The sequence below is a fragment of the Mauremys mutica genome, chromosome 2 (genome assembly GCF_020497125.1).
Source record: "Mauremys mutica isolate MM-2020 ecotype Southern chromosome 2, ASM2049712v1, whole genome shotgun sequence".
Taxonomy (NCBI): Eukaryota; Metazoa; Chordata; order Testudines; family Geoemydidae; genus Mauremys; species Mauremys mutica.
Window position 1 is genome coordinate 17,614,231 of NC_059073.1, and position 26,807 is coordinate 17,641,037.

At 45.9% G+C, this 26,807-nt stretch overlaps 1 protein-coding gene across 2 annotated transcripts in view; it reads left to right on the forward strand.

Moving 5' to 3' along the window:
• Window positions 1-883: 883 nt before the first annotated feature.
• ZFAT (zinc finger and AT-hook domain containing) overlaps window positions 884-26,807 on the forward strand; it is a 159,218-nt gene continuing 133,294 nt past the window's right edge. Inside the window, exons 1-2 of one of the 2 annotated variants that reach the window (XM_045005851.1) lie at window positions 884-1,202; window positions 21,977-22,147. In XM_045005851.1, coding sequence (XP_044861786.1) covers window positions 1,184-1,202; window positions 21,977-22,147 — 190 coding nt within the window. In that variant the 5' untranslated portion in view covers window positions 884-1,183. Of the gene's footprint in view, window positions 1,203-10,807; window positions 10,849-21,976; window positions 22,148-26,807 lie in introns of those variants that run through there. The other variant, XM_045005853.1, reaches the window with a different exon arrangement.

Genomic DNA, 26,807 nt, shown 5'->3' on the forward strand with positions numbered 1-26,807 from the left:
ATTTTAAAAGTACAACGTTTGAGAGCCAGCAGCTTCCTCAAAACTCATGAGCAACTCTAACAATCAAATTCAAGCCGTATCTTACCACCACAAACACCAGTCCCTTCCCCAGAAGGTGGGCACAGATGAACTTTGTAGTGTGGCCTGAAGCTCATCAGATTCCAGCCCCAGGAGAGAGCTGCATCCTTGCCTAACTCCCAGCCCCCTTCTTTTATAAAAGGGGGCTCCAGCACTTCCTCAACCTCACCTACGTCGGCATCAGGGAAAGGGAAGCGGTGTCTCCGAGCACGTCTACACTGCGCTGGGAGGTGTGACTGCAGCCTGGGAATACCTGTGCTAGCTGTAACCTCGCCCGCCCAGCTCCCGACAGCAGTAAATCTGTAGGGCAGTACCGGCTGTACCAGCCCCCCCTCCGGGAACCCAAGCTAAAGCTAGCACAGGCGTGCGCCGGGGAGCCGCAATCATACCTCCCAATGCCGTGCCAGCATCCTCTGACTGCCACCGCTGCCCATGTGCTCTCCTGTAGCTACTGCCAGGGGGGGAAACTGAGGCAGGGGCCCGCTTCACCCCCGCAGGCCTCGCCCCCTCCCTACAGGTACAAGGTGAACGCGCGGCTCCCTCCTCCCCGGGGCTCTCTCCGCTCCAGCAGCCCCGGAGCCGGTGAGAAAAGGGCCGGAGAACCCGCCAGTTTATTGCGCAATCCGGTCGGCTGGGATCCTGACTGAGCGCCGCTGGGGCTGCAGCCGCCCCACGGGGCCCCCCGAACGCCGCTCCGCGCGGCGCCAGGCTGTGACGGCCGCAACCGCCCCGCGCGCATCCCTGGCGACGCCGCAGCTCCGCATTAGAGAGGAGGAGCGAGCGCTCGCGACTCCGGGCAGGAAAGAGGCGCGCACGCGCCACCCAACAACTGCTCGCTCGGCGGCGGTTGGGCGGCGCGCGCCTCCTCCCAGCCCCTCCCCCTCTGCCCTCGCGCTCTCCGTGCGACGTCGCGGAGCAAGAAGCCGCCGTGTCGGACGCGGCAGATTCGCCATAATCCGCCACCTCGCTTTTCTGACCCCCATTAAAAATAATAATTTCACAAGCAGCGGGGAAGCCAGCGGGGCGGCCTAGTCGACTGGGACGAAAGTGCTTTAAAACCCCCACCTTTGCCTTACTTCACTACCACCCCCTCCCGCGACCGACTATGGAGGCTCCGGCTGCAGGTGAGCGGGGCGGCCCGGGTCTAAATGTGAGCTGTGGGGGAGGGGAACGCGCGCGCGGAGGGATCCTATCCTGGGAGGAGGAGAGGGGGGAAGCATAAAAAGTAGACCCGTCCGGTAGCTGTTCATTTATGATCTATCCGCGTGTGAAGTAGTTCCCGTACGTATTATTCCCACCGCCGGCATAGCCCCCTCTTTCCTCAGCCACCGACCTCCCGGGAACCCCCCCCGGGCCGGCCTCACGGCAGCTGGGGAGGGGAGCCGGCACCCCGGAGCTAATTAACCCCGGAGGGGGGCTGCTGCTGCTCGCCAGCCCCCCCCCTCATCCTGAGCCTGTTCCTGCCCCCCCCGATATTCAGCCAACCTGCTCCGAGCCCTCTGCTAGCCAAGCCAGCCCCCCTCTCCTCCCCTTCGCGCCAGAGCCTGGGGGCGGGGGACCGACGGGGCTGCTCGCCACCCTCATTGCCTTCTGGGGGGCAGGAAGAGCGTCTCCACGCGCCCCCTCCCCGTGCCTCGCTTTGGGGCGGGACAGGACCGGCCCCTGCCCTGACACCGCGGGATTTGCCTCTTCTAGGCAGGGGCCTGGGGAAGGGCCGCCCCCAGGAGGGTGGCGCTTCTTCCTGCGCTGGCAAGTCCACAAGTGGGCAGGGGGAATCCCTTCCACTTGGGGAGGGGAGCCAGCCTTTCCCATCTATGACTGCCAAGCCTTGGCTTCGGTTCCCCACTCCCCCCCCCCACCGCCTATAGGAGCCAGCTGGGCAAGGAAGGGTGGGTGAAGTGGGGTCCTGAGTTCCTGCCTGCTGCCCGGAGATGGTGGTTTTGAGTCCCTCCACCCCTTCCCACTGCCGTATAGACTCAGGCTGCCCAGTAGGGTTTTTGGCATGTAATTTACTCTTAAGGAAGAAGTGCTGCTAAATCTCTATAAGGAAGCTTCACTGCTGTTAGATGGATTTAGAGCAGGGGCCGGCCACCTTTCAGAAGTGATGTGCCGAGTCTTCATGTATTCACTCTCATTTAAGGTTTCGCGTGCCAGTAATATATTTGAATGCTTTTAGAAGGTCTCTTTCTATAAGTCTATAATATATAACTAAACTATTGTTGTATGTAAAGTAAATAAGGTTTTTAAAATGTATAAGAAGCTTCATTTAAAATTAAATTAAAAGGCAGAGCCCCCCAGACCAGTGGCCAGGACTTGCACAGTGTGAGTGCCCCTGAAAATCAGTTCGCGTGCTGACTTCGGCACACGTGCCATAGGTTGCCTACCCCTGATTTAGAGCATTACTTACATTCAGATTCTTAAGGGTATCCTCGTCTACCAAAGACAGTGGTCTAAACCAGGGGAGGGAATACTACAGCCTGTGGGATGGATCTGGCCCGTCAGGGCTTTCAATCTGGCCTACAGGATTGCCAGCCCTGTGGTGCAGCGGGGATAAGGCAGGCTCCCTGCCTTCCCTGGCCCTGTTCCGCTCCTGGAAGCGGCCAGCACCACATCCCTGCAGCTCCTAGGGGATGGGGGGGAAGAAGGTTCTGTGCGCTGCCCTCACCTGCAGGCACCTCCCCCCACAGATCCCAGTGGCCGGGAACGGGAAACTGTGGCCAATTGGAGCTTTGGAGGTGGTATCTGCAAGTGAGGGCAGCACGTGGTGGAGTTGCCTGCCCCATCCTGCCCCCAGGCGCCATTGCCGGACATGCTGGCTACTTCTGGGAGTGGTATGGGGCCAGGACAGGACAGGCAGGGAGCCTGCTTTAGCCCTGTTGTGCGCTGCTGTCACCCTCATGAGGCCTCACCCTGGAGCCACTCCAGGTAAACAGAACTGGGCCGGAGCCTGCACCCTGAACACCTCCTGCACCCAGGATCCCAACCCCCTGCCCTGAACCCCCCTGCCTTTAGTCGTCTGCTGCATTCCAACCCCATGCCCAGAGCCCCCTCCTGCACTCCGCCTCCAGGCCCTGAGCTTCCTGCCACACCTGCACCCCTCCTGTGATCATCTAGTCCGACCTGCTGCACCTTGCAAGCCAAAAGACCCCACCCACCCACTCCTGTAATAGACCCGGGAGGGGAGGCAGCTCTGTGCACTGCCCCTACCCCAGGCAGCACATGGAGGCCCTCTGCTCCCCTCCCCGCATCAGTGTGCAGGGATGTGCCAGCAGCACTGAGGTGGCTCCCTGCCCACTCTGCCTCCATCCCTCCATCCCTCCGTGCCGCTCCCAAAAGTGGTTGGCATGTCCCAGCATCCCCTGGGGTGGGGGGAGTGTCTCCATTCACTGCCTCTGCCCCGAGTACCAACTCCGCAGCGCCCATTGGCAGTGCAGAAAACTTACTTCTGGTGTCTTGCTTACAACTATCCTACTAATACAGGGTTTCTCAAACAGGGGTCACTGCTCATGTAGGGAAAGCTCCTTGCAGATCGGGCCAGTGTGTTTACCTGCCCCATCCGCAGGTCCGGCCGATCGCAGCTCCCACTGGCCATGGATCATTGCTCCAGGCCAATGGGAGTTGCTGGAAGCAGTGGCCTGTAAGTCCCTCGGCCCGCGCAGCTTCCAGCAGCTCCCATTGGCCTGGAGCAGCGATGGGAAATAATTTGTCACAAAATTAAAAATTTCCAGGAAAAAAAATATAAAAAGATTTTTCCATTAACAATATCAACGCCCCCATTCTTCTTTGTGGACTAGCCTTCCTGGCTGGACTATATCTCCCATGATGCACTGCAGTCTCCCCTTTGGTTGAATTGATGAGGTGCATCAAGAATGTATTGTGACCATGGTGCATCATACAAGATGTAGTTCAGGTGGCAAACATAAGGCACCAAAAATGCAGCTCTCATGGGGCATTCTGGCAGTTTAGGGGAACATGCCTCCTGCATGCCAGCCTCCTGCCCTGAGCCCTCTCCCCCACTCTGTACCCCTTCCTGCACCCCAACTCCCTGCCCTGAGCCTCCAACCCCGTGCTGCACCCCGCACCCCTCCTGCACCCCCTCCCACACCCTGCACTCCCTCCCCAGCCCTACATTCATGGCCCTGCATACAGTTTCCCCACCCAGATGTTGTCCTTGGACCAAAAAGTTTGCCCACCCCCGGTCTAAACTGTTTAGAAGAGTGCCAGAAAAAAAGGAAAAAGTAGTTTCTAATGTTCATGTGTGAAAATAACTTACAAAGGGGAGTAACTATAAAATGTCCTACTAATGTGCACTAAACTAGTGTCATTTTTTGTATTTCAAATGTTTATAAAAAGGACGTTATGGCTATCTTGTGCAAATAGCAGGATCAATCTACATAATGTTATGTGAGGACATAGATTAAAATTGGAGACATGCCCTGCATTTTGGCCCCAGTTCAATAATATTTGAGTGCCTTGAACCTGATTTTCGGCCAACTGTTGTGCAGAACGCCTACAGTTCCAGGTGATTTCAAGTAGAATTATGGATACTCTGCACTTCTAAAAGTCAGGTGCGAGACATCTCAGGTAGGGTACCCAAAATCAGTGGCCAGTTTTGAGGATGTTGGTTTATTTTCTTATGAGTGTCCTCAGTGTCTTTTGGTTCAGGACACAGTACCTTGCAGGATAGGGTTGGTAAAGTGTAGAATGCAGTACCTGTGTTTGGCCACAAGAGGTTGCTACTAGAACATGGAATATAACTTTTGTTGTCTATGAATGTAAGATAACTATAGCCTTGTATCAAGTATCGGAGGGGTAGCCGTGTTAGTCTGGTTCTGTAGAAGCAGCAAAGAATCCTGTGGCACCTTATAGACTAACAGACGTTTTGCATCACCCACGAAAGCTCATGCTGCAAAATGTCTGTTAGTCTATAAGGTGCCACAGGATTCTTTGCTGCTTCTATAGCCTTGTAGAACATTTAGTTAGATAGTTGTCGCATGTTTTTAAAATAATTATGTGAGAAAAGGTACATATAGTATAAACCAGATATTTATATCCTAGTATAGATATTTTGTAGGATCTTTTATACAGTTATCGTAATAATAGGATCTCTATCAACTTTGTAATCAACTATCCTATATACCAGGGGTCGGCAGCCTTTCAGAAGTGGTGTGCCGAGTCTTCATTTATTCACTCTAATTTAAGGTTTCGCGTGCCAGTAATACATTTTAACATTTTTAGAAGGTCTCTTTCTATAAGACTATAATATATAACTAAACTATTGTAGTATGTAAAGTAAATAAGGTTTTTAAATGTTTAAGAAACTTCATTTAAAATTAAATTAAAATGCAGAGCACCCCTGGATGGGTGGCCAGGACCCGGGCAGTGTGAGTGCCACTGAAAATCAGCTCATGTGCCGCTTTTGGCACGCGTGCCATAGGTTGCCTACCCTTGCTATATACTAAAAACTTAACTGTTGGTTATGTCCCTTGATAAGTAAATTGATCTCTTTTAAACTGCAGCAGTGTGCATACAGACTTAATTTTCTTCTATGAATTTTTTCATGTGTGTCTATTTCAGCCATTTTTAGAAGAAAGTTTGCTACATTTGATTCCTACCTAAATTGTTTCATGATCAGATGAAAGCAAGTACTAAGCATCAGTTTGCTTTGCCATCCTGACAGGCAAGAAGAGCCTCACTTTCTGTGTGTGATGAATAGGCCACATAAGCTTTTCACTGTTTAAATTTCCCGTTGACAAGGTATATTGTAATGCTGATTTTGAGATGTGGCATTGGAGTTTTTAGACTTGAGTCATCCTGTCTAGACTAAACAATTAATTAAAGAATTTTTTTTTCATCCAGTTCTGAAGTCTGCATAGTTCAGGAAGAATGTTTTTTGGTATATAATATATGAGGGAGAGAGACTTGAGACACTTTGGGCTAGGTCCACAAAGATTCAAGGCATGTCAAGTAAGGCACCCAAAAGATAAGACATCCAAAATCATTGGCTGCTGTAGAAAATGTTGACATTATTGAATTAACCTTAAGGGATAGAACAGACCAATATTTTGTCTAATTTTAAAGACAGCTATGCCCCATGCACAAAGCTGCCTAAGTTCTGATACCACAGAGCAGCTTTGAGCCTTAGTCTCGATGGGATTCACAAACTAAATGTTCCCTCGCTTACCTTGCCATCAGGGCCTGATCCCAGAAATGAGATCAGAGCACACCTGACATGCAAAAAGTATGGTAGTTCCAGTCTCTTATACCCAGTAGTTCAAAAGATGGAATTCTCAAGTGGCATACTCAGGATCAAGTCCCCACTCTGTCTGATTGGAAGCAGGGATTTGAACCCAGCTCTCATATCTCCTTGCTGAATGTACTAATCATTGAGCTACAAGGTACCTATGGGTTTTTCTTTGTCCCTCCTGTTGAAACTGTTCCACTTTGTATAAAACACTTAAACATTGATTGCATCAGGGATTGGGCCCTGGGTTTCCCAGGTGAGCATGTTAACCACTGGGTTAGAGAGTCATTTTCACTTTCTCTGACCCAGACACCCCACCACCTCCTCTCAAGTCTCCCACATTCCAAGGAGGATTAAGTCATAGTGAGCTAAGATCACTTTAAGTGAGAGCATCTACATGAGGACTTAATGCTTTTTAACTTCCTCACATTGACTTTTTGAACCTTTAGTTGATTCATTATAACTTTCCTGAGAGTCCCTGTGTAGATAAGCCCTAGGACTCCCAGAGTTGCCACTAAATGTAAAGTAGACAAGGCTTTTGTAAGAATCAACAGGAAATATGGCACCGTTTAGTGTCCTACAGCATGTGTAGCATTTTTAAACTTCTTGCTGAAGCTTTACTTGTGCAGAGCTTACTGATTAGAGACAATGAAATGATGGTTTTCACCACACCAAAGAAAGAGAACTAAAATTAGTTAATGCCAGTATTTTCCCTCAATTTATAACTCTAAAATGTTAATGGGTGGTGGTGGGAAGGAAAGGCCTGAAGATCAAATCTTTGGCTAAGTGTCTGCTCTTGAGGCAAATGTATGGGTAACTGAAGATCATACTTGTTCCAAGCTCCTTTTTTGAAGGATGGAAAAATGCAATTGGCACAATTAGTTGCATTTCATCAAGATTATGAAATACTGCAGATTGCCTGAAGGTATAAAAATAAATGCATTAGCATATTTCACAATATTTTGAAGAAAGTCTGACTTTTCTTTATGTATCTATTTTAACCTGCTTATTTTCTATGTGGAATACCCTGACTACACAATGACTCAGCTGGAAGCCAACAAAACCCACAGCTACATAGTAACACATATTTGAATACAGATGGCAAATATGCAGAAAATAGTGCTCCTCTCTGACAAGCCGAGCAGGGTTTGATGCCATTTTTCTTATGTCACTTTTGTTAATGCATTCAGAGTTAGAAGGGAGTAACATAATATGTGATACTGCATATATTATAATTCTGTATATGTGCAGTTCAAAAGTTAAAGTGGCAAAGCATCAGATGCTGTTGGTTATGTCAACATAACTGGCCTTCTCTAGTATCCCACAGGGCCCACCACCATGACCGCTCTGCTTACTGTTTTGAACTCGGCTGCCCTGCAGGCATGTGCCCCTCACCTTTCAAAGCTCCAGGAAGCTTTGACGTTCCTCAGTGTGGAGAGCTCTCAGAGCTGCTGAGGATGCTCATGGTGGCTGAGGAGGCTGTGGGAGATTTCGGAGGGAATCACAGAACCATCAATATGGAATTGGCAGGCAGGCAGAGTAGACTGTTGCTGCAGGGATGAGGGCGGGAAGAGACTGCTGTGCAGAGCCAGGGGATGTTATGGGAGGCGTCCCCCTCCCCCAGGATTGGTTGCCCAGGCTGCTGTCTAAACTTAAAGAGACAGTGTGCTGACACACTCTCCCCCAGTACACACACACTTCCCCAGTGCACACTGTCTTTCTCACATATGCGCTTCCCCCCCACTACAGTCTTTCACATGCTTCCCCAGTACACACTTTGTTTCTGTCTCTTCCCCCCCCCCCACACACACACTCTCTGTCACACACTCCTTCCCTCCCTCCACACTTCAGTTGAAAGGTGGCTGGCAATCTAGTAGGATGCCCATGGAACGATGGGATTGAGAATCCTGCATCATGTGACGCTTTACCTGGCCCATGAGGTATTGCAAACCCTTTCAAATGAACCCTGCAGCCAGTTGCATGGTGGGATAGCTACCCACAGTGCACTGCTCTCTGCTAGTGTGGATGCGCTCTGCTTACACAAGGAGCATAGTGTGGACATGCAACAGCGGTTTAATTAAAGCAGCATAACTTTTGTCAACAAAACTCTAGTGTAGACGAGACCTGAGATGTCCCCAACTAATTATCAAGTGTGAGTTCCTCAGGCACTAAAACAATCTTAATATGGAGTTACAGACAGTCCCCTTGGGTACTCCAATCTATCTTGCCACCCATGTGAGCATACCTTTGTGATAGATGGTCTCACACCAAGAATAAGAGCAGTATTCAGGTTACTTCCAGTCCCGAAGGACCAGTCATGTACCCCAAGTCAGTTGCACCTTAGATCTTACCCCAAACACAACACTTGTAGCTAATCCTATAATAAACTATAAAGATTTATTAAATAGAAAAAGGAAACCAGAGAATTATTTACAGAATTAAAACCGGTAAACATAGATACACAAATGAGTTGCAATCTTACATTTAAAAAGGTAATAAAAGCTGCTGTAATCAGATTCTATATGTTGTTTAGGGCTAATTCAGGCTAAGCTGTTGTACCAATATAATAAAAACCAGCAGGATCTTATTAAGAGGGATAAGGCAAAGATGCCACATTTATTGTAAATACCATAACAAAACAAAAGACAATGTTTTCCTACTTGTTTCCATTACTACTTATTCCTTACACACACACACACACACACACACACACACACACACACACACACACACACACACACACACACACAATCATTCATTCAGGTTCTGTATAGATGTTATAGTTACCAGCCTAGATGTTGCTCATGCCAAGTTACTGGCCAGGTATCTTGGTCATGAGGATGGAGCCGAGTCTGTGTCAGATGCATCTGATGCTCCTGGAGGCTGGCAGCAGAACCATAGACTCAAAGTCCTTATTCTTTAGAGTCCAGTTTTATAGGGATTTTTCCCTATGTTAGTTCATAGGAGTTGCTTCATTTTGCTGTTGCTAAATCAATCAGCAGGTGGCTGGCTCCATGTTGTCAGATGCTTTGTTTTTCCTTCCTTTGAGGTGTGGTGGGTGGATTCCAGTTTGCCCTCCGGGGGTCATCTGGTTGATCCCACTTGACACCTTCTTCAGCCGACACTGAATTCTTCAGGCTGGTGACTCCCTAACCATTCATTCACATACATTCTCTATGTTAATCACATCTATTTCACTGTCTCTTTACTTTTTGGGGTGTTACCAATTTATGTGAGACTCCCTGTCTTTTAACAAGCAAAGATAAAGTGAGATGAAAACTTACAGAGGGTGGGGGTCTCTATCTATACACTATAACAGCTACTGTTTTGGCTTACTTAGAGATAATTAATGTTTAACAAGTTTTATACAAAGTATTTCTTTGAGCTTAACAAGTTTTATACCAAGTATCTCTTTGAGCAGGCTTTACACAGACACAGCTGGTGGCTTGCAGGTTAGAAGCTAAATGTTGGGAATCACAAATTTACTTCAGTAGAAGCAGCAAAGAATCCTGTGGCACCTTATAGAATAACAGACGTTTTGCAGCATGAGCTTTCGTGGGTGAATACCCACTTCTTCGGATGCAATTTACTTCTAACATAAACCTTAAGTTATAAAGTATTAATTAACAATAAATCAATAAATCATTTCTCATATAAACCATGTTTAATATAAACCTTCTTTAATATCCCTACAAAGCCACTGGGGATCTTTCTCTTATGCTGAGAAACACTTTGTCCCTCAGAGTCCAAGCAGCACACAAATACCAACTTCCTTTTCTTTGTAGGTTTATCCCCTTCCTGCTGAGCTGAGCTGCAAACTCAGCTGATGGCAGGGGTCTGCTTGCATGACTTACTTTCACAGGGAAGAGAGCAGAACAACTGAAGTATTTTGTCCTCTTGTTGATGGTATGTAGGGATAGTCCAATTGCCGTGTGCCACACTAGTTTTTCTGGTATCAATAAACTTTTTGTTTTGGAAAGGGTGTAATGCTTTCTATTGAAGATCAGCCCTTCTTACTAATTAATATCTCTCTCCTGTATAGTGATTTACCTGGTCACAGAGGCTCACAATACAGCTGTACAAATATTACCTGAGGGATACAGATGTTGTGAGATTAATGCATGCAGCAACTCACAGGCGGGAAGCGGTGGCCAGCACATCCCTCGGCCCGCGCCGCTTCCCACAGCCCCCATTGGCCTGGAGTGGTGAACCGCTGCCAGTGGAAGCTGTGATTGGCTGAACCTGCGGGCACGGCAGGTAAACAAACTGGCCCGGCCCGCCGGGGGCTTACCCTGGTGGGCCGCGTGCCGAAGGTTGCCGATCCCTGCCATAGAGTCTAAACACTAAACACATTCTTATAATTCAAATCCTTTTTTTAACTATCTAACGCACAGGTGAGCCAGAGTATTTGTCAGCGTTCAGTTGAGACATGGGGAGCTTGGCATGAGCTGGCACTGGTCTGCCAGTGTCACAAACCAACAGATTGTAATACGAGGGGTTTGGAGCTGAAAATCTCCTTTTTGTGTGTAAGTAGTTGTTACTAAAAGCATAATTTTGTAAGGAGAGCCGTGTCCACCTTTTGATATAATGAAAAGCATCAGTTGTTATATTGCACATGCGTTTTGAACATCAATCCTTTTACGTTTATTTGCTCAGTCAGTGATCCTCATGTTAGATTATTATTATTTTTCCTATTACAATGCAAAACTGCAATATGAATTATAATTCTAGCCTTGTTATATTGTGTTCAACCAGCTGCAGATTTTAGGTCAGCAGTGGTATGTGTGTGTGTGAATCACTGCCAAAATAGCAAAGTTTTTTGTATTTGTGTAGCATATAGCAACAAAGTGTAGAAAGAAATTGATTACTTAGGGCAGTGGTCCCCAACGCATTGTCCGCGGGGCTCCCTGGCGCCCGCTGGGGCATCTATGCGCACCCACGTACTGTCTGGCGGACGAGTGTCTTGCGGACGAGCGTCCGCCGAAATGCTGCTGAGAAGCAGCATCATCCAGAGGCATCGCTGCCGAAATGCCGCTGATTTTTGGCGGCATTTTGGTGGCGATGCCTGTTGATGTTGCCACTTCTCGGCGGCATTTCGTGGATGCTCATCCGCTGGCCACGGTCCTTGGTGGCTCATCGTCCGGCACCTGCCAGATGAAAAAGGTTGGGGACCTTTGACTTAGGGTATATCTACACAACAAAAAAACCCCCGCAGCTGACCCGTTCCACCCAACTTGGGCTGAGGGCTCTTTCATTGCTGCGTAGACTTCTGGGCTCAGCAGGAGCCTGGGCTCTAGGCCACTGGTAGGAGGGTCTCAGAGGGTCCAGCCTGAGCCCAGAATTCTACACAACAATGAAACAGCCCCACAGCTCGAGCCCCATGAGCCTGAGTTGGCTGGCACGGGCTAGCTGTGGATTTTTCTTTAGACCCACCCTTAGTGTCTTTTACAGCTAGACTTGCCAGAGGCTGCATTGACGTGCCCTGCTGGTAGATGAGTTATAACTGGACCATGTTGCACAGGGCAGTATTGGTACAGTATTCATGTACACCAGGGGTCGGCAACCTTTTGGAAGTGGTGTGCCGAGTTTTCATTTATTCACTCTAATTTAAGGTTCCGCGTGCCAGTAATACATTTTAACGTTTTTAGAAGGTTTCTTTCTACAAGTCTATAATATATATCTGAACTATTGTATGTAAAGTAAATAAGGTTTTTAAAATGTTTAAGAAGCTTCATTTAAAATTAAATTAAAATGCAGAACCCCCTGGACTGGTGGTCAGGACCTGGGCAGTGTGAGTGCCACTGAAAATCAGCTCGCATGCCGCCTCGGCACCCGTGCCATAGGTTGCCTACCCCTGATGTACACAGTGAGAACACTGATATAGTGGCAGATGTTAATTTGCAATATATATAGGTGTTTGCAGAATAATTAAAATTCCTGCTTAGTTGTCTGTGGGATCTGTTTTTCACTCAGTCCACAATCATAGCTGCTTTTACAGGTCTGAGTGCTGAGAGAGATTTGGAGCTGTAGCTTAGGCCTTGGCTACACTTGCAAATTTGCAGTGCTGCAGCAGGGTGTGAAAACACCCTCTCCAGCGCTGCAAATTGCGGCGCTGCAAAGCGCCAGTGTGGTCAAAGCCCCAGCGCTGGGAGCGCGGCTCCCAGCGCTGTACGTTATTCCCCACAGGGAGGTGGAGTACGGACAGCGCTGGGAGAGCGCTCTCCCAGCGCTGGTGCTTTGACTACACTTAGCGCTTCAAAGCGCTGCCGCGGCAGCGCTTTGAAGTGCAAGTGTAGCCATAGCCTTAGATCTGTTGGAGTAGAGGTGCTGTGTCCACGCTAGGTAGCACAAGTACTCGCCTGCCTATCTCTGCAGGCTGCTGAGGGAGTGAGGACGCTGGGAGGAAGGAGCTGACCTTGGGGAATTAGGGAGGAGTAGAATGACTGAGGAGTGGGGAGCTAGGAGGAGCTGGAAAGGAGCAAAGGGCAGCTAGGAAACAAGGTATGGGGAACTGAACCAGAGTCATGGGTGTGGGCTTCAGTGGGAAGTTGGGAGATGCTGAAGCTGGAGAGCTGCCTGCTGTGTTGCTGGAATAGAGGCCTTTGATCTGTGGCTAAGGCCTTGTGTACACTGTGGCTTTGTTTTCACTGCCAAAAAGGTGGGTGTTTACAGTGACCTAACTATCTTGCTGTGAAATCCTAGTGGAGACAAGGCACTGTAGCTTTTACTGTGATGTAGTTAGGCAAGCTCACCTGTGAGAGGGGCATAGTGTTGACCTCGCCTGCTTAGATCATGGTAAAAACTACCAAGTTGTGTCTACTAAGATTTTCCAGCAAGATAGCTAATACACGTTAATTATCTCACTGTAAAATACAAACTGAAAAGCCACCTTTTTTGACACTGAAGGCAAAGTCTTAGCTTTTAACTCAACCTGCTGACTTGTACGAAAACTACAAGCTGCTTTGTCTTCACTAGGATTTTAACTTGAATAAAGAACACACTTTTTGCACACTACAGCCAAGGCATAAATGGAAGAATGGAGAAGCAGGGTTGTGGGAGGTGCAAGAAATCAAGTACCCTGTGGCAGAGTGGATGTGTAGGTGAGTGAGTATAGAGGAGTGTGCGTGTAATTTAGCAGTATTTGGTCAGATATAGAGAGGGAAGAGTAAGAGGACTTAATAGAGAGTATAAAAGACATTGGGGAGGGGAAAGAAAGGGAAATATTGAAATGGCACATATATGCTAGGAAGCAAACGAAATAGTGGAAATGAAGAATGGTATAAATTAAGGAAGGAAAGAGTTACTCAACAGAAGGAAAAATTGGACTGAAGGAACTACGGTAGAACCTCAAAGATATGAACAACAGAGTTAGAGACTGACTGGTCGACCGGACACCATGTGGAATGGGAAGTAAGCAATCAGGCAGCAACAGAGACAAACAAACAGTAAATACTATATTGTGCCTGTATTGCATCTGCGCTGCCTGTCCCTGCCCCCTACTCGCTACCTGGAGGGCAGCCACTTACAGGTAGGAGGTGAAGACGCTGAATTTCACAGGCACAGATGTGGAACAGGCAGAGCAGGAGTAGTGCTGGGGACAGGTCTGCAGCTTTCCCGTAAGCCGGGGCACATTCACCCCCTGAAAAGAAACTTCCTGAGCTCCTGCTGGAACCTGGCCTGAAGTGTTTGCGGCTGGAGCTGGGCCCAGGCTCCTGCCTACATGCTCAACTCTGGAGGAGCAGCTCAGTTTTAAAGGGCCACAGCCTGCACTGGGTGCCCATTGATACTGTGGTGCCCCGCCCCCAGGGTGTCTCACTCATCACCTTTGCAGCCAGGAGGCTAGAACCAGCTGCCTGTGCATATCCCCCATTGCCAGGCAGCCACTTACAGGTAAGAGGTGAAGATGCTGAAGTTCGCAGGCACAGCTGTGAGCCATAGGCGCCGATGCCGTGGGTGTTCCGGTGCTAGAGCTCTGCACCATGCTCTGCACCCACCGGCAGCTCCCCACCCCAGCTCGCCTCCGCCTCCTCCTCCTTCCCTGAGAGCGCCACGTCCACGCTTGTCCCCCTCGCTCCCAGTGCTTGCTGCCGCAAAACCGCTGTTTTGTGGCAGCAAGCGCTGGGAGGGAGCGGGGAGGGCAGGGAATGAGTGCGCTGGGGGAAGAGGCAGGGCCGGGGTGGGGATTTGAGGAAGGAGTCCAATAGGGGCAGGGATGGGGTGGAATTGGGGTGGGGACATGGGGGAAGGGCTTGGAATGGGGGTGGGTTGGGAGGGGGCGGGGCAGGGGTGGAGTCAGGGCGGGGCCGGGGCGAGCACCCACCAGTGCTGGGAAAAGTTGGCGCCTATGCTGCGAGCCCCCACTCTGAGCAGCCTGCCCTGAGGAGCATAAACATCTTGTTCAGAGTTACGAACATTTCAGAATCATGAACAATCTCCATTCCTGAGGTGTCCATAACTCTGTGGTTCTACTGTATATAGTAAAATTGGGAGGAAAGAGACAAAGGTATAATGTGATCTTGCAAGCACTTGGGCATATGTCTACGTTTAAGCATGTGCCTAAATGCATGCAGGATCAGGGTCTTAATCCTGAGGTTAGCTTTGCATTTAATTATGGAGTTACATTTGCCTTTGACTCCTACAGAACTGCAAGAAGTAGTATTAGATATATATGTTCTAAAATATTGGCTGTGCTGATAATTTTAGCTAATTGCTTGGGATACATATTGCCATGATTTGTTTGATGTATTGGTATGTGGTATGCCTTATGGAAAATGGCACCTTGGGTGAGGCTGGAGATGGAGCAGGGTTGGGGGGTGGAGCTTGTCTGGGGGCGGAGTGAGGCGGGGAAGCAGGGGCTAGGGGCAGGGGGGTGGAGCAGAGGTGCAGGTGGAGTGGGTGATGGGGGTGGACTGAGGCTGGAGGTGGAGCTTGGGGTGAAGCTGAGGGTAGGTGGACGGAGCAGAGATGCAGGCAGCACAGAGGATGGGGGTGGACCGGGGCTGGAGACGGACTGTGGCTGTGAGCTGAACAGACCTGGGAGGTGGAGCCAGATGAGGGCAGAAGGGAGTGGGGTGCTTATTGTAACACCCTCTTGACAGCACACACACACTTCACATGGTGCCAACGTTGACTACTCCTAAGGCTGGCCTTGTATGTATGCATGTGTAAATATATATAGAGAGATAATATACCTCTTTCTTTCTGCCCAGGAATAACCCTGGAAGAATTTAATTTCAGTGAGTTTTTTCCTTTATAAAATATTTTAAAATGGTTACAATTTGGTTAAAATATTTCTAGACCGTTCCCATCACACAATCACCGTGACAGTCTAAAAGCATATTTTGTGATCATATCTCAACCATGTTTTTTAAAATTAAGCTCTAAGTGTTACCTGTTTGAGTCAATTTTTTTGTGGTGCTTTAAATCAAAAGGTAGGGATGTTGTCTTGTGGTTAGTGGAGGGAGTCAAGAAGCCTGGGTCCTGTGCCAGGGTATGCAACTTGCTGTATAACCTTGGGAAAGTCACTTAATCTCCTCGTGCTTTATGCTTGATAAGTAAAATGGAGATATTTTTCAAACATTTAAATAATTAAGCCTCACCACATCCCTGGGAGTTAGGAAAGTGCCTGGGATATTTGGAAGAACAATATGAAGAAAAAGTATAGAAACAGTTTGTTTATAAATATTATTTGTTACCTGCTTAATGTGAATGTTAACAAATAAAGCATTAACATTAAGTTAACTAGTAATGTTGGGGGTTTTGGAGGAGTGGTTTTGTTTGTTTGTTTGTTTTTTGTTTTGAATTTATTTTGGCACTTTTTAAATTTAAAATTATATTAAAATTTAGGTTTACATCACTTGAAGCTTATTGAGTATTCAAATAACACAGCTATCAAATATTTAGCAAACAATATTTCTTAATATTTTTCGCTGATATTCATATTATTTATTTACGGCATACTTAATTGTTTACAGTTTCTTTGATTCTCTGCATACTTAATTTCTGTCTAATTAGTTGCTCTGTTGACTTCCCACCTAATTAATTATCCACTGCTTAATCATTGATTCTGTGCATACATAATTGACTTATTGCTTATTTGATGCTTTACACTTAATTGACTAATTAATCGCCCTGTTGCTTCACCACCTAATTAGCACCTGGTTGATCAATTGTCAGTTGCTTACTCATCACCTAATTGTTTAAGAACTATGATCAGCACACTTATTCTTCTGCTGTCTGGACCCTGCCCTCCTCCTCTGCTCATTCTCCTAACATTCTCCTTGTTTTCACTTCTCTACTCCAGTTCTGTTGCCTTATATTTCCCCTATTATTTCCCCATCCTGCTTCTGCATTCTACTCTGTGACATTTCCCCATCACCACAATCCACACTCTTTACTGCCACCCTTTCTGTCCTTTGGCTCCATATATTCCAACTTTGCCTTCACTTTACTGTGTTCGTGCCCCTTTTATTATATCATATCTGATATTGTAAGCTCCTTGAGGGAGACCCTGGTTTTTGTTATTATTTCCAGACACTTATCTCAATTTTGGGTTCTGTAAAAAATACTAATATTATTTAACTGTTTGTTTATGCACTCAGTAGTCTTCTACTAATAGCAGGTCACTCCTCCTCTAGGAATCTTGCTGTTAAGAGCGAAAGGGGAAAAAGATGACCCCAAAGACACTTACCAGGAAAATGTAAGAAGGGATGAGGAGGCAGCGGAAAGTGGGTCAGTCAGTCAGTTCTTCTCTTCCCCAACGGTTCAGGAAGGGGAGAGCAGACCAAATGGAATCTGGGCATCAGCTAGAAGATAATAAGACCCCAGAAAGTGAATGTCATCTGAATATTGGAGCTTTCGTCTCTCTCTAATGGCCACTGCATATTAACATTTTTGTTTAATGTTCATAGGTATTTTTACTCTGCATAGCATGAATCTTAAATCCATATTTACATTTAGAAAGAACAGTTTTAACCTGCTGGGTAAATAATATGCTTCATCTTAAAATATGAATACATATTAAGCAAGTAGAGTGGAGTCTATTCAATGGAGAATTTCTATCATGTACATACTATGCATTTTTAAAAATTGCCATAATATGTATGTGCCCAAGACTGCAGAATGGCTGGGAAGGAGCCATACTGATCTTTTGAGAACACATTATGCGCTTTAAATAAATGCTTACATACATAATCTAATGAAACATCATTTTAAGAGTTTTCCTGCAATATAAGGATGTTAAAGGAGTTGTAGATGTATGCTCTGTGCATTAGTTGGAAAATAATGCAACTGTCTCCAAAGACGAGATGAGAGGATGCTGTCATTTAAAAAAAAACAACAACAAAAAACCCACACACAAGAGTAAAAATAATGCACACAAAAGTCCAGTAGCAGAGGGGAGGCTATCCAGTTTATTGCACTGAATGCAGCATGTATGGTACTTCCTGGGGGAATTATGTGCTACTGTGCAATGCAGAATTTTGCAGAAATTTCCTTTCCTTGACATAAATGGGCTGCAGTGCTACTGGCTACCGCTAGGAGGCGCTAGACCTGGGAGAGCTCGCACATAGAAGACATGGTGGTGGGGGGGGAGGGGATGAGAATAGAAAGTTCCCGGCAGCTGCAGTTACCCACATGCCCTGAGGGAAGGAGACGGAGGTGTGCAGGAAACTCCACACAAGCCTGGGACCCAGCAGCAGGCTGTTTCTCCCTCTGGCTCTCTGGGTGATAGGGGGATGGGTATCTGGGCTGGGGGGGGAATGGAGGGGGGCTGATGTCTGTCCTGAGGGACCACGGCTGGGCTCAGGGAGGGAGAGGCATGGCTGCCTGGCCTGGAGGGGGGCACATCTGGGCTCTGGAGGAGTGGGGGATGCTTGTCTGGTCGGGGGGGGGGAGGCACAGCTGGACTCAGGTGGAGGGGTTGTGGGTGTTTGACCCCCTGGCTTGGCTCGGGGGGAGGAGGGAGAGAAACAAGAACTGGGTTGTCATAAGGGTTTCTTTAACTCTTTACGCCTGGGGGAAATTTTGTGTTTGTCTGTATTGTTACAGACATACTTGTTGACAGGCATTCTGAAATAAATTACCAAAATAACTGAAACTGACATGATTATGTAGTGTTATTTTGACAAATAAAATTGGCAGAATTTTAAAATATTGGGTGCAGAATTTTTAATGTTTTGGCTCAGAATTCCCCCAGGAATAGAATGATTATCTGGCTTGTGGGCAGGTGGCATACCTGTACATTAGGGCCATGAGCTACTTGTACAAAGAGACTGAGTATGGGCTCTTGAGACTACAGTGACGGAACTGGAAGAATTAAGGGAGACCGAGAAATACATAGGAGAGACTTTCTGGGACACAGTAGAGCAGTCCCACCCCAATCTGGTGTTCTCTATGCTTTTGAGGACGATGAAAGTCTTGGAGAAGGAGAACATCAAGCTAGAGCAGAGGTAAATGATCCCATAGTTGGGACCCTCCTTCCAGATGATGTTATGGTATTCCCTCGCACTAAGCATACCTCTCCAGGGGAGGGAACCCCTGTTATTAGGAAAAGCCAGGTAATAGTAATGGGGGATTCAGTTCTTAGAAATGTAGATAGTTGGGTTTTTGATGACCAGGATAACAACATGGTGAATTGCTTGCTGGGTGCAAAGGTTGCAGACCTCTTGAAACATCTACAGTGCTGGGAAGGAGCTGGTGGTCATGGTACACTTAGGACCAGTGACATAGAGAGGTAGGAGTGTGGCCCTGGAAGCCAATTTTAGGCTGCTAGATAAGAGATTAAAGACCAGGACCTCCATAATAGCATTCTCTGAAATGCTTCCATTTCCATGCGCTGGGCTACTTAGACAGGCAGAACTGCAGGTCTCAATGTGTGGATGAGACGATGGTGATCGAGGAAGGGATTTATGTTGATTAGGAAGTGGGGAACCTTTTGGGGAAGAGGAGTCTATACAGGAAGGCTGGGCTCCACTGAAACCCAGGGTTCCCAAACTTGGTTCGCTGCTTGTTCAAGATAAGCCCCTGGCGGGCTGTGAGACACTTTGTTTCTTTGAGCGTTCGCAGGTACGGCCGCTCGCAGCTCCCGGTGGCTGCGGTTCGCCATTCCAGGCGAACAGGAGCTGCGGGAAGTAGTAAACAAGGTGTCTCCCAGTCCGCCAGGGGCTTACCCAGAACGAGCCACGAGCCAAGTTTGGGAACCCCTGACTAAAACCAAAACAGAACCAGATTGCTGGCATGTAAAGTTTAAAAGTCATAGATAGGGACCTACCAAATTCATGGTCCATTTTGGTCAATTTCATAGGATTTTAAAAATAGTACATTTCATGATTTCAGCTATTTAAATCTGAAATTTCACTGTGTTGTAATTGTACAGGTCCTGACCCAAAAAGGAGTTGTCGCAGGGGGTGGCAAGGTTATTGTATGGGGAGTTGTGGTACTGCTACCCTTCTTCTGCGCTGCTGCTGGCGTCGGTGCTGCCTTCAGAGCTGGGCAGCTGGAGAGCAGTGGCTACTGGCCGGGAGCCCAGCTCTGAAGGCAGCACTGCCGCCACCAGCAGCAGCACAGAAGTAAGGATGACATGTTATGGTGTTGCCACCTTTACTTCTGCGCTGCTGCCTGCAGAGCTGGGCCCTCAGTCAGCAGTCGACGCTCTCCGGCCACCCAGCTCCGAAGGCAGAAGCGCAGAAATAAGGGTGGTATGGTATGGCATTGCCACCCTTACTTCTGCGCTGCTACTGGCGGGGCACTGCCTTCAGAGCTGGGTGCCTGGCCAACAGCCGCCACTCTCCGGCCATGCAGCTCTGAAGGCAGTGCAGAAGTAAGGGTGGCAATAACACGATCCCCTCTAAAGTAACCTTGTGATCCCCCGCAACTCCATTTTGGGTCAGGACTCCCAATTTGATAAATTCTGGTCTCCCCTGTGAAATCGGTATAGTATAGGGTAAGAGCACACAAAAGACCAGATTTCATGGTGGGGAGACTAGATTTCATGGTCCATGATGCGTTTTTCATGGCCCTGAATTTGGTAGGGCCCTGGTCGTAGAGGAGTTTTTAAACTAACAGCTAGGGCAGGGGCGGGCAAACTTTTTGGCCTGAGGGCCGCATTGGGTTTCATAGATTGTATGGAGGGCTGGTTAGGGGAGGGGGTCATGGCCTGGCTCCCACCTCCTATCTGCCCCCCCCCGGACTCCTGCCCCATCCAACCCCCCCCGCCCCCAGTTCCCTGACGGCTCCTCTGGGACCCATGCCCCATCTCCCCCCCCCCACTCCCTGTCCCCTGACTGCCCCTGGACTCCCGCTGCCCCATCCAACGCCTCCTCTAATTTCTGACGGCCCTCCCGGGACCCGTGGCCCATCCAACCACTCCTTCTCCCTGTACCCTGACTGCCTCCCCATCCAACCCCCCTCCTTCCTGACTGCCCCCCCAGACCCCTGCCCTCATTCAACCCCGTTCTTCCCCCGACCACCCCAACCCCTATTCACACCCCCGCCCCCTGACCACCACCCCAAACTCCCCTGCCCTCTATCCAACTCCCCCTGCTTCCTGCCCCCTCACTGCACTGCCTGGAGCACCGGTGGCTGGTGGGACTACAGCCGCGCTGCCCGGCTGGAGCAAGCCACGCTGCCGCCGCCACCATGCAGCACAGAGCACTGGGTCAGGCCGGGCTTTGCAGCTGCATTGCCCAGAAGCTCACAGCCCAGCCGCCCAGAGCGTTGCGCCGGCAGCGGAGCGAGCAAGCTGAGGCTGCGGACAAAGGGGAACAGCGGGGGAGGGGCAAGGGGCTAGCTTCCCAGGCCAGGAGCACATGTGACATGTGGGCTGTAGTTTGCCCACCCCTGAGGTAGGGGAAAGCTGACTTGGTGATCAGTGGGACACGGTAATACCAGGATACAAAATAATAGTAATGACAGAGTAGGTTGCACGGGAGGAGTAGGGGGAGTGGCACTGTATGTGAAAGAAAACAGAGAGTCAAATATAGTAAAAATCTTAAATGAATCACACAATATCATAGAGCTTGAAAAATGTACCAAACACCTACCAATTGGAAGGTTAGACCTACTAGTTAGAGGCAGATACAAAGAATAAGCGAGTGGGCAGCATCTAGGGAAGTGAGTGGGAGGTGAGGTACAGGTGCATAAACCCCGTATGACTCTCAGCTTTCCTTGCTATACAGAGCTGTTAGCTGAAGGTAAGATGCTGGGATATTTATCAGGGGGCTGTCCCAGAAATCTGTTCAGGACACCATCTTGTATCATCTTCTGACTAGTAGGTGTCTGATAAACTTGAAGTGGAATCCCTCAGTGATACTGAAAAAGAAAAGGAGCTTTTATTTCTTTTGCCCCTTGGAAAGCCTCCTTGCTCTGTGTGTGCGTGCGTGCGTCCGTCCGTCCCTCTCCATCCATCCATATCTCTCTCCTGGCTGTGAGGAGATGCGGGGAAAGTGTTGTCCTTTACTTTGCTCTTGACCTACCTAATATTGTTTTTCTATAAAAATACTAATTTAAAACTATAATGCAGTCCTTCTCGCAGTTGGTGATTAGCTGGTTTGGGTAAACAAAATAGAAAAAAATAATCTGAGTGACTAGTAGGTTTTTAAGTAAACTGTTGATGTCAGAACTGTTAATGATTCTCTCTCTCTCTCTATTTTACAGGAATCAATTCCATCTTCATGTGTAAACTTTGTAACTTATTTTCACCGAATCAGTCAGAACTGTTGTCTCATGTCTCTGAGAAGCATGCAGAAGATGGGATTAATGTGGATGACATTGTTATTCCTCTCAGACCACTTACAGCACCCACAAATGCAAGCAAAAGTGGAGAAGGTACTGGCCCAAATTGACAGGGATGCAATTTCCAATTACCAATTTAATTAAAAAAAATGTGCTGTGATGACTAAACTGTATAGTTAGTTACATGATTTGTTTCTGTAGAGATCAGTTTTCATTACTTAAAACTGAGTTTTGTTCAGTACAAAATAGATAGGAAAAGGGACTTGGAAAAACTTAACATGTGGTATAGGATGATTATATTGGTTTATTGATTTTTAAATGTCAAGTGTTTCTGAGCATCCTTCCTGAAGCTTTAATTTGGAGCTTTGTGACTAACATTGTCTAGCACTAACAGTGGAAACAGTTAAATTTGCTTAGACAATCAGCCAGCACATCAGAAAAAAAAGAATCTACAGACTTTGCCAAGGTGACTGATTGAATGTTGCCTCAAGATGTCTATCTAACTCTGTGTGAGTTCCATTTCAGATATTATCACTCTATGCAAAGATGAAAATAGCGTGATTCATAATTTATAATTGTGCATAGACACTAGTGCTATTAAATTAAGCCATCCAGTAATCAAAGGTTGAATTAGTTACACAAAATAATTATCATCAGCTACCCATGGTAATAAATGTAATTTCCTCCACTGCTGAGAGTAATTGCAAATCTTTGTGATAATGTGGGGGTTAAAATAATTCAGTTTTCATGATAACACGTTCGTTCTTGAGCCCTAGCAGACAACTGGTTTATATTTTTGGCTAATCATTTATTTTACAGAACCACCAAGATTTTGTGAATACCTGGTCATGGGATTGCAAAATTCTGTCCAAAGTATATTAAAAACATATTTTTAAAAAATACTGAAGCCAGCTTAATACGTTTCATATCTATAGTATATGCATATGGTAGGTCTTCATTTACTAACTAGCAGTCTGGATTGATGGCTTTATGATTGGGTTAAATCTACACAGAATGATGATCTCAGACATGCAGAATACATCTTTCTTTGTCATAGTTTTGTACCCAGTAACCCTTCACAAATTGTAGATAGTATCTCTGAACACAGTGAAACTTGCGTCCATTTTACAATACATATGTATTTTTTTAGTACAGTATTTAGTTTTGTGTGGCAGGGACTGTCTGCATTTTGTGTCTTGTAAGGAGCTAAACACACTCTCAGTGCTTAACAAATAATAAATAATAAATAAATAAAGAGGTATCAGACTTATGCAGCTTTACTTAAGAAATGTTGACATCACTACTTTGCATATTTAATTATGAGGAAAAGTAACAGCTGTGCTATTTTTTTAACGTTGTCTTCTCATAAAGCTGTCTGAATAATTCTCTTCTGTTAGCCTTAATTTATTCTATCTAGACCATATGGCTGCAGCTTTTTCAAATTACATACAACAACTCCTACCACCTATAAGAATATTTCAGTCTTCTTAAGTGAGTTCCCCACAACTTAAAAAGACTTTCAACCCATATAAGTATTTGCTCCTCACTGTAGATAGCACAGGCTTTTTGTTGTTGTTTCCAGTAGTCTGATGGAAAATGTAGGATATTTATAGCACTCTTCACTGGAGTGATGTAAGGGATTTTGTGGGAAATATTCCTTCATGACATTATGTTTTCCTCTCCTGTAGTGAAATCTACAGTGGACAAGGGAATGAACAGAATTTTATAAGAGAAAAGTGCTCAGTAAGCCCTGATGTGCTTCTCTTCTGTGTACTTCAACCCGGTTAATACTATAACAGATGTGACTGGGTATGACTGAGGGCTGGTAATCTAGAAATGACAATCTCTTTAAGTGCTTGTTGAGTGGTATACAACAACATTGTACTTTGCTAGACAGCATGGTCTGCATTGTAAGAATAGGAAAAAACCAAGGTTATTACAGGTGCCTGAGTTGGTGAATGTTGAGGTTTTATTGAAGCCCCCTCTGGAGTATGTACCTTTTAGGAGTTCTATCTGAGGAATAATTAATGTTTTTGTAGCATTATGAAACTGTAAAATACTAGGTAAGTGCTTAATATTATTATTGTTGTTACTCCTTAGCTCAATTTTACAAGATATACATGGTTTTAGTACTTAGATCATGCTGCCTTCAACAATTGGTTTATCCTAACCATTTTTGTTACCTTCAGTAATACTGATTTTACATTTTTATATCACCTCTTGTTCAAATGAGTCCCAATACACTTTGGCAAATGTTGCTATTGATAATACAGATTACTCATAAATATTGCTGTGTCCAACATTGAAGTACAGACATATCTGACATGGAAAATGGCAGCCATTTAAGTAAGCCTGTGTGACAGATTAGGATACACGGCTTCTTTTGAATGCAACACCCCCTCTAAACTTATCTTTAAGGCCACCATCTTCTGCTCTATGGGAGAGGTATCATGTATGTATTTTCTATCACGCCTGATGCTATGGGGCCTCTGTTTTGCAAATATAAATATTCAATTGTAAGAATAAGGTAAGATTTTCCAATTGAAACTCCAGGGGGAATTTAGATGAGGCAGAACACATACTGCCCACATTAGAATTTGGCCAGGATTCTTGAGTTAACACTAATAAACTTACAAAAAGTGCAGTGCGATCTTCTTCTAGCAAAAGGTCAGGGCCTCTTATTTTTTGTCTCATTTGAAAGACACCCTCTGCCCTTCTAACACCATGCTGAGGTGTTTGTTCATACCAAATTAAGAAAGAATGCCATCTGATGAATCACCGGGATCGTTTTCTACACTACCTAACCCTGCTTAGGCTGATATCCTTGAACTGCCATTGTATCAGCATGGTTGGTGGTATAAGGAGATGCAGGGGCAGATTGTCACTACATAATCTACATATTACATAGGATTGAAAGAGAGGTGAGAGGTAGAGAGACAGAAGGAATGAAGAATAAACTGATGCACCTAAAATGCACAATCTTTTAATCCATTCATTAAACTGTCCCACGCAGAACAAAAAAACCCGAAAAACAAACCAAAAACTTTTCTCCCAAGGCTTCTGCTCTTTGGTGCACAACTGATTTTTGGTTAAACTTTCCTGTTAAGTTGTATGGTACCATGTAATTCTGTGCTAAAATAATACATGTCTATATACAAATTGCCACATATATGTAATATAAAGAGGTTGGTAAATCCAAAATATTTCACTATTAAGTGGGTTGGGAGTAGGGACAGGGCTAGTCTTGGAGATAGACAAGAGGGCACGTTGGTGTCTCTTTGGATCATTTACTGCAATACAACACAAATACTTCCTGGAATTTTTACAGTGTTCTGTATAATTTGAGTCTGTACTAGGGAAACTTCAAGGGAATAATTTAAAAATAATTTTTCTGAACAATAACACAAGGGACTCATCAATAGAAATCTTTTGGACAGCACCGTACACATGTTCTGAATTTTTTCAGACAATTGATCATTAAATTGACTCATTTTAAGAAGCCCGTGTGAATAATTGCTGGGAAACTGCAGTCTAAAAATAGTTTTATGTGGTTTATTCCATTAGTCTCTTTTTAAGTGTGATCTTCTTTCTTCTTTTTTTGTCTGTGGGGATTTAATTATATATCATGGAATGTCTTTCCAACATGTTCTCATCTGCATCCAATACTGAGCAGCATGAAGATTGCTCTGGAGAAGCTTGTGGTGTATGGTAGAAATAATCAGAAATAGCTATGAATTTTTAATGAGATATTATTGGGGGTATTTTAAGGGATGCCATTGTCTTGATTTAAAAAAAAAACCAACTAATTTAAAAATGTTCCAAATTCTAGTTGAACACCCTTTAAATAATATGTCCTGATTTTAAATAAATAAAATGTTAAACGATCTCTCTGTTCCCCTGTTGATGTTAAGCATCTTTTACGGCAAAGATTAAAACTTGACTGACTGTTATGCTATGGTAGAATGCAGCTGACTCTATTTAAAGTGATGCCAAATGCACAAAAGAAAAATAAGATTTTCTATTTTTTTTTATTTGTTATAGCAATGCTGGTGTAGGTGCAACATTATGAATGGTAAAGAGCCAGTGTGGTCAGAGAGGCATTTGGATTTTTTGTCTAAGTGACTGCAGCATTATTCAACATCACACTTAGACAAAGATAACTCATACTGGATAACTTTTTAAAATACCGCTTTTTAGGAAATAGTAAAGTGGGAAGGGAGAAGGGGAAAGCTCTTACAGACATCTAACGCCTCTCAAAATTTCCAGGTAATGATTAATTCATTTAAACCAAAATCTGTGTGAGCCCTCATGGTAGCAGAATACCTTGGAACAAGAAATTATCAACAGCCCCCATAAAAAATATTTGGGAATCTCTCTGCAAATTGAGCCCCATCTCCCTTGATGGGGAAGGGACATTGAAGCCTCATTTGCAGGGAGAGTGCTTGACCTTACCCACAAACCCCTTGTCTCATGCATCAAATCATTACCTTAAAGGCAGTCCTGCATTCTAGAGGCAGGAACTACTACCAGACCTCTAAAGAGTTAGACTACTTAGTATCATTTTTTTAAAGTACATGTAAATTTAAAGAAAGCAGAGAGAATAAAATACATCTCTTAAAATATTAGTTGTCGAAGAAGAGTTGCCCCTCTTTCACCTGCTGCTTGTCTCACTTAATTTCTTTTTGGATAACATGCTTTATAAGGTTTTGTATAATATCCTGAAGGTGGTGACTGTTATGGAAGAACAGTAAAA